Source organism: Mytilus trossulus, chromosome 6, assembly GCF_036588685.1.
Source record: "Mytilus trossulus isolate FHL-02 chromosome 6, PNRI_Mtr1.1.1.hap1, whole genome shotgun sequence".
Taxonomy (NCBI): Eukaryota; Metazoa; Mollusca; class Bivalvia; order Mytilida; family Mytilidae; genus Mytilus; species Mytilus trossulus.
Window position 1 is genome coordinate 19,891,171 of NC_086378.1, and position 12,784 is coordinate 19,903,954.

General features: G+C 33.1%; 1 protein-coding gene across 1 annotated transcript in view; it reads left to right on the forward strand.

The window, feature by feature from the left end:
- The window catches only part of LOC134722395 (hemicentin-1-like), a 147,979-nt gene that overhangs the window by 19,775 nt on the left and 115,420 nt on the right, over nucleotides 1-12,784 (forward strand). Inside the window, exons 4-5 of the mRNA XM_063586013.1 lie at nucleotides 8,896-9,171; nucleotides 9,843-10,106. Of these exons, the coding sequence (XP_063442083.1) occupies nucleotides 8,896-9,171; nucleotides 9,843-10,106 (540 nt within the window). The remainder of the gene's footprint in view (nucleotides 1-8,895; nucleotides 9,172-9,842; nucleotides 10,107-12,784) is intronic.

The following is a 12,784-nucleotide window of genomic DNA, read 5'->3' on the forward strand; positions in this document are numbered from 1 at the left end:
AATCAATAATATCAAATTCATTTCTCTCAGACGCATAATTTCTGCAATGAAGCCAGATACAAGTCCTAACGCGCATAGGACGGAGCTATTCGAAGCTAATATACAACCTCTTATATAGATAAATATAAGCAATGTGGGTGTGCTGTATCACTTTCATTCAAATACTGGGATATGTTTCTTAAAGCCGTAGACATTTTGCTGCCAAATTGGGAGCAGAACAATATGGTAATTGGTCACTTATTTAACATCGTCTTGTCAAATATTACCTTATGTTTTGGTAACCAAACGTAACAATTACTGAAGATGGATGCCAGTTTACATATTAGATAATTATATTCGATCACCTTCAGTAGATGGCGATTTTGCTATTAGACAGACTCATGGATATTTTTAGGGTATATGGAGCGACATGACAACATAAAAGACCGTTATAAAAGCCTCAAGGAGATCATTCAGGTGGCAATGTAGGCATACCAAACAGAAGTATGCGCTTGTAAGATGGACCTTTGCAAGACATTTTCTATAATCCCTTAGTCGTGTAAAGCTTCGAAGGGCTGGAATTGCTGCAAAATGCAAATTCATACGAGGAAACAAAACCCACGACAATAAAAGAGATAAAAACATGGTATTGTCACTGTGAACCATCTTAACGGACCATGCCTGATCCCTTACATGTGGAATCCCACCCTCCATGTCTTATCAATATCTCTTCTGAAATTCATGCTACAAGAGATATTAAAAAATTATTTGCTCACAGCTTTTGAATAAATCTTAACATGTCTAGACATTTTATCACTAGTGCTCTTTCTTTATGTCAGTCACGGAGTTTTTATATTCAAATATCAAAGTCAAAACTAAAAATGTTTGAAAACATGACCACAAAAACAAACTAAAATGTAAATTGGGAGAAAAATCGCAGATCACATGATCCATAACTTGTATTTAGACGTGCACTGATTTTGGTAAACTGTAGAAATGATGTTACAATAGAAAATGTGTTGTCATACGCCGTAGGTACCATTCCAATATTCTTTTGTCACGATGACGGCACCTTGAGAAAATCTTACAAGTCTGATGTGATGAAGCAATTACAATCTGAAGCCTTTTGTGCACTTTCCTCAACTTCCTTAGCACCATCACTAACAACTTACATCAGAGATGGTATGGCGTTGATTCAATGTATTGATGTAAAGAAAAGTTAAACATTCGGTGACCTTGTAGTTAAATATTCAAAAAAATAAGTTCCAATGCTTTTCTATATAGCGCATATAGTAGTGGATGTTAAAACCGCTACGACATGAACAACTCTATGAACGTGAACGCCGCACAAACATGACAAAGACAAAAGATTCGACCAAAGTGTATCAGATTATTGAAAGGAGAAAAATTCTGACTAGATGAAGATTGAAGGGAGACGTATTCCTGTCTGGAAGAACTTTGAAATTCTCTCTGTAAATGAAAACACACAGGCTTTCCTTAATTTCTTTAGTAGTTTTATTCAAAACTGAGACAAATTCCCTATGATTCCACCAGATTGTAAGCTTTCCTTAACCGGAACGTTTGTAAATCCCGAAATTGTCAAACTTACTTATACAATACAATACTAATTATAGACTGTCCTAACTTGTTTAGCACTCAATAGGCCAAAACAAGTATGATTCTCACTGACTTAAGCTTTGACACGAAGTTTAGATAAATAGGAAATAGGGGGAGAACAATCGTACGGATCTCTAACACGAAAAAAATCAATGTGATTGTTCTGTGCTTTCACTACTTCAAACATATGACTCATACAAGCGAGTTGTGGGTGAAGATAGAGAGAATTATCTGAGTAAAAGATTGGCTACGATTTTTACCCGTTCACCAATCATGTGCCTGTCTTTTTCAAACAATATGTAAACTATTGCCTGGTGTGCATGCGGATTCGACACAACTTCGTTTCTGTTTGGAGTAGGTAAACAAACTGTCTAAACGACTTTAAAGGCTTTAAGTTATATTTCCAATTGATGGATTTCGGCTCACGATATTTCGGACCTTTCGATAACACATTTCGTAGAGAAGTGTTATAAACAATGTTGAGGTCACCGGTAATAACGTGGCCAGCAGGATTATATGTGAATTGGGAATTAGCACAAGTGCAATCAGAAGGTTTAGACTTGAAGTCGTCAATATCGAGATCCTGCAAAACGTGTTTGTAATTAAAATGTTTAGTTGCAATAGGTATGGTATAGGTATAAGAAATGATTAGTACAGACTGGTTTTTGAAATAAGGAGGTATTTTCGATTTAACTTATTTCAATCTGACAGACGACTTTTGAATGGTATGGAAATTTACTGCTGTCTTATGTGTAACTCTTATGATAATGATGTTTTATTGTTTTTATATAACTCAATATGGACTGATCAATTCTTAATGATATTTCAATATTACACGATATGATTTCGTATTGACTTGATATAGTTTTATCATGACTTATAATGTTTTTTTTTATTTCTCGATGTGGTTTCACCATTAGTTAATGTGATTGTGTTATCAGTCATTGTGTTTTCAACATTTAGCGTTTACCATAATAATTTAAGCCCAAACATATGATATTCGTGTTTCAATAAACGAATAACACTATATGAATACAAGTTTTAGTGAACATGCATGTATACAAATGGATATTTATACAGTTTATAGATAGACTCAGCTTACAGACGCTCCACCATTAATGAGTTTTTGAAAACATGATGATATCCTAACGGGGTTTTATGCCCCGGACCAAATCCAATCGATATTGTCTTAACATTGCTGTGTTGGTGGTTGGAATCGTATTCTGAAAAAAAATTAAAATGACGGAAAAGCATAGGAAGTGCATAATTTAAGTATAAGTTTATTAGGTTATTATATGCTGTTTGATTGTCATTATATGCTGTGGTTCCGTCATTATGTGCTGTTGGTTTATCATTATATGCTGCGGGTTTGTTATTATATGCTGTGGGTTTGTTATTATATGTTGTGGGTTTGTTATTATATGCTGTGGTTTTTTTATTATACGCTGTGGTTACGTCATTATACGATTTTTCTTTATGATCACTCTTCTTTATTATGATAACTTTTCTTTATTACAATGTATGACCACCCTTCTTTATTATGATCAATCTTCTTTGTTATGATAACGTTAAATTTTCCAGTTCTTCAGTACCCTTATGTATGAAATAAAATTTTAGCAAATGACGAAGAAATGAGGCATTCAACCATGGAACATGTATTGCAAGATTTAAATCTCAAAACGTACACTTATACATTTATTGATGAAAACAATACGTTGAAGATGGAGAACGACCAATTTTTGCATCTCTTGCATACTTGATAAACGAACAGTGTAGAGATATTATTGCCCAAGAATTTATGAGGAATGGCAATAACTTTGGAATAGATGATTTTTTAAGGTGTTTAGAATTTATTTCAGATACAACTAGAATAACTATCACTAATACTGATTGTAATTATTATATTCGTTACTTTGAATATAATGAACCAAATGTCTACTTATAAAACACCTGTAATAAAAGCTGGTTTGGTGAACAAATATGTCAATATTATGTATGTTTAATTTTGTACATTACTGATAAAAATGAACATATCACTGACATATTGAAAAAGGAAGAGGTATCCATGATTTTGTACAACAAAAATGAAACAGCTTAAACAAAGAGTCACACATGAGCTAATATTGGGAATCATGTTCCTCTGGAAATCATTTTTTAGATGAAACAAAAATCCTTCACTTATATTGATATTTTTTGCTTTTTTATACACTCGTTATTCAGTATTAAGCAGATACGTACAATAAGTTTAGTGATCCTGTGTTCAAGATATGCCCTTGGCACGAGTTTTATATGATCAGAAGCACCGATATGATAGAGGTCAGCATAATCAGAGTTCAAACCCAATGTCATAGTGACCAAGTGTTGGTTTCTGACAGATTACCTTCCCATGATGCATCCATAGATCAAGTATGGTCAAGGATGAACGATATACGAGATATGCTCCGATACAAAATTTTCACGGACAAGGTGAAATTCGTTTGTGTACGTGTCTATTTTTGGAAACTGGTACACATGTATATACTATATACAAGTAATAAAATGGCTTAATACTGCAATCACTTAACCTAGACGTCGCCTGTTCAGTACAAGTACCTACTAGTATTTGTCCTTTATCCTGTCCTTTGCTTTGTTCTTAAGAATTTGCTAGCCATTGGCTGATTGTCTGTGTGGATTTTTTTTTATGTGGATTGTTTTCTGTTAAACTTTTCTTTTTAAATCATTTAACTCAGAAAAAACATGTCACGGTTTGATCCAATTGAAAACAACATCATGATGCAACAGAAAACATTTATTTATACTTTTGAGTGCAAAAAAAAAACAATATCTAACTTAACATTTCACATACATTAAACTACAAAATAATGTAATTGCAAGAGAAGAAATATATTAAATATGAAATTAAAATGCAAGTTAGCTTACTAGAAAATAATACAATAGCTGCTCGAAACAGCAGATTCCACTGGCTGCTCAAACTTGACAGGTGTTTGTCTTTGTCAAAATTTGGATACAGCATTAGTGTGGATACAGAATTATTTTGCTTACTAAATTAGTATGGTTACACTATAAATTTTGTTCCTGTTGCTACCCCTTTTTGCTGTTCAGTATATCATAACTTTAATAAAGCCCAAAATAAGTATTTAAAAAATCATAATCATAAAGCTGAAAAAGCTCCTCTGGGAGGGGGTAAATCAATCAGCAGAGATGGTCTAGGTAAATCAGTCGACTAAAACCATTGATCCCTCCCACAAGAACAAATCGCCAGCGGACAATTTTATGATTGGTATCAATGTGCCAAAGGTGGTTTGGTCCCATAACGTTGTGGACCCGCCTGTGAAGTCTCCAAGTTTGTCTCTCACGGACACCACGACTGTCCATTCGATGGACGCTTTCTCTCTTTTTAATCTCCACCTCGGCACTCTAATTCTTATTATTATTAGCATTTGTTTCAAGAGGTTTTTGCCACACAAGGGAACATCTTTCAAAATTATGCCAAGTTCTACATCAAGTTCATTGTCACTTTTTTTTGTGAAAAAAATCTTTTGCTTAATCCAAATGCTGCCATCCTCCGGTAAATAGTGCTTCGGGAAACCATTAGGAGTTTGGAAATGTAAGATACTTCGCATCTTTTCAATGAACTTTTCCAGGATAGATTTTGGAATGACAAAGTTTGGAGGACCACACTGAGACCAGACCCTTAGGGGCTTGTCAGTTCCGTACTTGACACACTCTATCGGTAATCTCATCATGTCTGTCCTGCTTGGAACACATAAAGCTTTCATTTCATGAGATGACAATTTGCAGACAATATCAGGCGTTATTTTGTCATCAATAAATGTTTTAGATTACGCTTTGAGATTTAAATCTTGCAATACATGTTCCATAGTTTCCATGGTTGAATTCCCAATTTCGTCGTCACTTGCTAAAATTTCATTGCATACATACGGGTACTGAAGAACCGGAAAATTTTACCCCATCATAATAAAGAAGAGTGATCATAATAAAGAAGAGTGATCATAATAAAGAAGAGTTATCATAATAAAGAAGAGTGATCATAAAGAAAAAGCGTATAATGACGTTACCACAGCATATAATAAAAAACCCACAGCATATAATAACAATCCCACAGCATATAATAACAATCCCGCAGCATTTAAACCATTGTGGTGACGTCAGCCTATTCATTTACCGATGATTCTTTTTCAAGAATCAACGCTTCCTTAATTCATCGCTGAAATGGACTCACCATTTCATATTCTTTTGTTTCCTTTGTGTGCCTAATTACATTAAGGTTGATTGGCCAATTTACTGATTTCTGTTCAGTTATGGAAATAATTTAACAACTTACCTGTAATTTTTGTAATTTATATATGCCTGCACTGGGAGTCGAACCAGTCCATGCATTCTCTTAAGCGTCACTAACATCAACATATCGACGAAACCTCTCGGCTACCAATTGGTTACGATTAACTTGTCTAATTCATATATATAAATGAATATTTGATATCCATCGGTACAACGGACACCCATGGATTGTACCTTTATACATACAAGAATAGGAAATCGTTTAGTATGAGATGGTAGCCAAAAGGTTTCATGCACATGCTCAATGAGTTAGAACTTGTCGATTTAGGTTCGAATCCTGGTATATATGTTTTTTGTCCCTATTCTCTAGTTTTGTTTCTTGTTTTTTTTTTAATTTATTTTGGATATTTTGTTTAATAAAAGCGAGTTTGACCGTTTATTATCGGATCATCGTTAGCTATTCCACATGTATGAAACGAAAATGTTAGCAATATAGGTGTCTATTTTTGTTTTATAAATCAATATAGTATAATTTTATCCGTTTATTCGCAAATTCCTGTGCTAGAAAATCTTGATGTGCCAAGAATAAGACTTCTTGTTGGAAATTATAGACACATGCTTTATATATATAAAAGGTAGAAGGTTTGGATTCATTAAAAAGTTTAATCCCGCTGCAAATGTTTGCACCTGTCCTAAGTCAGGAATCTGATGTACAGTAGTTGTCGTTTGTTTATGAATTATATTCTTGTTTCTCGTTTCTGGTTTTTTTTATATAGATTTGACCGTTGGTTTTTCCCGTTTGAATGGTTTTACACTTGTAATTTTGAGGCCCTTTATAGCTTGTTGTTCGGTGTGAGCCAAGGCTCCGTGTTGAAGGCCGTACATTGACCTTTAATGGTTTACCTTTTTTTAAATTGTTATTTGGATGGAGAGTTGTCTCACTAGCACTCACACCACATCTCCCTATATCTAAATACATATATGTTTTTTGTCAAGTTGTTGTCCCCGGCTTTGACACATTTCCCATTTTATTCTCAACAAATAAGATCAAATATGTCTCATTTTGTCAAAATATATAATGTTCAGATGCCTGATAAGTGAAAATATCTAAAAGCAAACGTGTTGTGTAAACATTTGTTTGTATTGTATTGACCATTTAGATGCAATATATGTATACTTTATTGTAATGCATCGTTTGTCACGATAACATGGTTATTTAAACTGACTTACAATACCTCCTTATTAAGAATAGGCTTTAATTTTGAAAAGGCATTATCACAATAGTTGAAGTTATAAATATAATGGATAAGCGTTGATTCTTGAAAAACAAACCCTTCGCCCTGCGGGCTCATGGTTTCTTTCTCAAGAACAACGCTTATCCATTGTATCTATATTACATAATGATACACCCACAGCACATCATGACGGAACCACAGCATATAATGACAACACCACAGCATATAATGACGGAACCACAGCATAAAATGACAAATCCACAGCATATAATAAAAAAACCACAGCATATAATAACAAACCCACATCATATGAGGCAAAACCAACCATTACATAATAAATACTATCACATAAGACAGCTATGTCGTTCCATAAATATGCTATATACACGGGTCATAATCACAGGGTTGGTACTACTTAATTGTTACCTATTGTAGTATTTTAATATGTAAGACTTTCTAAGATAACAATACGAATACTAAAAATCTGGACTTAAAATAAGGCGTATAGGTACAGTTTTCAGATTGTTAGCGGGTATGACGTCAAACAGCGAATCAAAGAATTCAACTTTATTTATAACTAAAATGGGACAAGGCTGTTGATTAAAAAATACTCTATTCCAGGACTTTTTGTTTTCCAAATAATTATTATTACCAATTAATGAATGGCTGATATTTATTTTAAATTTATTGAACCATAAAACTAATTTTTGACTCTTCACATTGAATAATCCGCAAAGCGGATTATGTAAAATAACAACGTACAAGCATGTTGGCGTATGAATATACAACGCGTCAGAGTGGGCGTGTCACATCGAAATTGACAACATTGAAAATAAAACTATTAATTTTAACCAATCAAAAGACAGTTAATACACAAAATGTATTTATTAATTAATAAGTTACATTTAGACGGGTTCATACAGAAGATTTGAAAGCAGAGGAAACTATGTATCTTATAATCGGCATGACTTTATCATATGACAAAATAAGGCTTTCGCATAGTTTTATACTTTAATTCAGTCACGGGTGTGTTTTAGTGTAATATTAAACTGTTTTAACATTGACAAAATGATGAAAAAGGGATATTTTTAGTGAAATTAAAGTGTTTATGATTTTTTGACGGGATTTATTTTTGATACAAATGTTGTTTGTCTGTCTGTCTGTCCGGCGTTAACGTCAGAACGACAAAATTTTATGAAACTTAATATAGTTGTTTCGTATAAATTAATGGTCAAATGATCTGTATACTTTTTTGTAAAACTAAAATTAAAACTTTTTGAGTTACGGGACTTTGTAATGAAAACAGGTGTGTGTTTTTTTACATATCGCGTCGTATCAAATGGAGGTATTCACACGTCACATGTCGCTCCGTATTAACTAAAAATATTTATGATTAAGGCATCACGATTTACACACAAGACGATGTGCGTATCATGCGCTCATGGCGAGGCTGTTTATTGAGACATGTAATACTTGTTTAATACAGTGTTGCATCTGTAAACTAAAATCATTTAAAGTTGTGTGTCAAATTTTGTTTTATCTTCACTGTGTTTTCCAGCTCATGCATGTCGAGTTAAGATAATAAAATAATTTAAATGACTTTTCTGCTAAAAAATCGGAAACATTGTTTTTTCCACATAACGCCACAAAATAGACATTCATTTAAGAGTGGTTAAATTAGTGAACAATATGTGTTTACGAGTGCCATAGGATTCACGAAATGAAAAACACAATAAACACGATATTATTTTTTTTATTTCAGATGGACCTAGCAATGTTACCATTTCCCCACAAACACCAACTTACACAGTTAATGAGTCAACTGGTAGTGTTGGAGCAGTAACTTGTCAAGCCCATGACTGCAAACCTGAATGCGAAGTTAGATGGATTGGACCAAAATTTACTGGTGATACCTCCCTGACTTACTCTGTATTAAACCTGCGAAACATTTTCAGGAACCAAACAGGAAACTATTTTTGCAGGGCAGCAAATCAGGCCTGGAATAAGACATCTGTTTACATTAATGTTATTGTCAATTGTAAGCACATTATGCACATACAATTTCTGTGTATTTTATCCAATTAAGCTGGGCGCATATATACTTTTAAAAACTTGACCTAAAGGGTTAGTATGGTATATTTACCTGTGACATAATAATAAACGGTCAAACATATAAACATAAAAAGAAAAAAATAACGTATTTTTTAGCAACTGATACATATGATCAATTAAGATGAGGGAATACTAGTGTCAAAATACAAAAGACAACCAAGCGTCAACCAGGGAAATTCCATTAGAACTGTTAAATATTCGTTTTTAAATTCAGTTTCTACATAATTGTGAATGTAATTGTAAATAACCCTCCCGCTGTGTCTGAAATCACCGCCGTAGGTTAATGAGGTTCGTGTTGCTCACTCTTTACTTTTCCTATTGTGTTTTGTATACTGTTGCTTGTCTTCCTATCTTTTCCATTTATTGGAATGTTTTTGTTCGTTTGTTTTTCATTATTGAGAATGGATATCCCTTTGCTATATTTCGCCTTTCTTTATAGATTAAAGGAGGGATGGGAGGGAGTTTCTTTTTTAAAATGAATACACAAAATAAACGAAGGTTAGAATCAAAAATGTGTTACCTCTAAGTGGACAACAATGTTACGAAATAGAACATGAACAATGAAAAGTATAAATAAAAAGTATTTCGTGCTTATAGATCGTCCAACCAAGGTCACCATAACCCCACCAAGTCAGGTTTACACTGTTCGTGAGACCACCGATAGCGTTGGATCAATTAATTGTACAGCCGATTGTAAACCTGAATGTACAATGACATGGAATGGACCTAATATTCCTGATGGTACCACATCTGTATTGAATTTACAGAACATCGATAGAAACCAGGCAGGAGACTACCAGTGTATGGCTACAAACATTATTGGCAGTGAGATGTCTGTTATAGTGAATATAAAGGTTATGTGTAAGTATAATTCTAGTACATGCCATAATATATGACATGATCGTGATTTATATCCTGTTTTTATGAACATTGTTGTTTTTGCATTTGTTTATGAAAAATCAATTTTGAACATTTTACATATTTTTTATCATGTATGTTTCATAACTGCCCAACTTGTATGATTTGTTCAAACACTCTTTTTCGAATATCTTACCCAATGTATTAGTCTTAAGGTAATTTTGTTCACAGATCAATCATTTGTCAAAATGTCAACTGTAGCCGTTTTTTTCAAAAAAGAGTATTCTTAAGTTTTTATCTTAAGTAAAAACTTACGACTAATCGTAAGATAAACAATTGCATAGCAACATTGTTTCATTTTCGTTTCACCTGCGCAATATCAACTTTCGATTATCACTTATAGTCACCCCTTTGACAATTTTCTCCAATTACAGTGTTTTCAAAACCTACGAAAAAAAAACAATGCGTATAATATGTATTACACGCTGCATCAATATGTAGTACACCACCGGCAAATTCCGGTGCACGAGCTTTATGTAATGAGTGGGTAAATCGGAAAACAATATTATAAATATGTTAGCTTGTCGCTCGCAAGTAAAACAGTAAAATGTGTAACGGAAAATGTTCGTGAACAAACAAAACGTGCAAATGCAAGAAAGCTATGGTACCGTGTGGAAGTAAATGTCATTTTAAGCATACATGCAAGAATACAATTTATAAGCGACGAATACTAAGATCTACATCTATAGTTAATGTTTCTGTAGCCTGTGAATTGTAAAGTTAATACATTTTTTATACGTACCCATCATTTTTTTAAAGATACAGTTTATTGTATTATTGAAACATTTTTATTGCATATTTGAAAAAGAATATACCTATATGGTTGAAATACTCATATGGGCCGGCCGGTCAATAACCAAACGAGTATAATACTCATATGGTCTGACCATACGCATATGGTCCAAATTATCATATGGTCCTGAACATATACAATGACTGAGAACACTGTGTCTAAACTACACCGGCAAAATTTGATCGGACTCGATGGTATCTAACATCCGGCACAATGACGGATCATCAATAAACAGAAGAATTTGATTTTTTGGGAGAAAAAATGTTTGTTCCCAGTTTTGGAGAAAAAAAATAATTTGTTTTTGACCCTGGGGAAAAAATATTGTTTGTTTCACCCTAAGCTGCCACTATATGTAATGCTAAAACTGAATGAAAAAACAACGTCTTCGACTTGTCGCCACAAAAAAAAAGAAAAAAATCCATATATTTTATATAGGTTTAGAGATACATCGCAATAAGTGACCCCCTTTTTTTTTTTTAAACAAAAACCCCCTAAATAACGCCTTGAAAAAATTAAAAACTTCACCAAAAAGTATGCAGAAGTTAAGATTTACATTACTTAGAAGTGTGTAAAGTTTGATGCAATAATGATAAATCGTTTTGAGATATGGCGCGAAATGTTAAAAAAAACCACACTCCTGTTGTACTTACAAAGTTCTTTAACTCAAAAAGATTTCATTTGATTTTCACTAAAAGATTTACAGATCGTTTGACCATTTCAAGAAATAACTTTGTTAAGTTTAAGGAAAACTATATCGATAAGCTGTTCTCAAATTACGATGCGACATGCTTACGCTGAACAGAAGGATAGACGGAGAGATAGACGGACGCGGACGGACAGAATGATTGATAGATGAAGGAACGGACGGACGGATGGAAGGAAGGAAGGACGGGTGGACGGATGTATACAAAAATACGTCCTGTCAAAATTGTGACGGCCGTGTAAAAACGCAATGAAATGAAAAATAACTCTTAATTAAAAGGTCAATAAGTTTTATTAGGATATCGGCCAAATCGATTTATTTGTATATCTTCTTAACTTCCTAAGTCATTTTTGCTATATGAATTTTATATATATAATACTAGATAGAAATTGATAAAAAAAAAAGAACTTCAAATTCGTCATTTAAGGGCAATGCAATATCTCCTTTAAGCAACTAATGTTAGAATTTTATAGTAAATGGACAAATGGTAGAGCTCAAGATTTTGAAGATAATCACCTGGCCCTTTAAAATTTGTCTATGTCTACGACTGCTTTCGAAATAATTGACATCATGCACTTGCATGCCCCCCTACGATTATTTCTTAGACAGGCCAACTGGATTAATAAGCGGGTTCACAGTAAAATTTTTAAAACTAGATACCCTAATTATAATTAAAAAAAGAATATGATTTAAAATAAGGTTTGTTAAATGCAGCCTAGTATTTAATAGATTTATTAGTTAATGGTTAAAGGTTTTCTATCTGGTTTTTTTATGTCGTCGATAATTCTTGTGATTTTCACTCGTTTTCAACATGTCTGACCCAATTTTTGAGAAGTTATTCTGCAGCTCTAAGCAAGGACATGGGACGTACATATATAATGCACCTTGTATAAGTTGTATATTGATTAATGTCAGATATGCAGAATATCAAGTGTTTACATGAAACCCATCATGTCTTTTAATTGTAAACAAACATTTAAGAAGCAATGTATTACATTTTTAAACATGACTGAAACAGTAACATTGAATTAAATTTGTAAAAATAAATTATATGTCCGGCTTTGAAAGCAACTACTACATTTCTAAATCGGATAAGCATGCACTGTTGTTGTTCTAATTAATAAA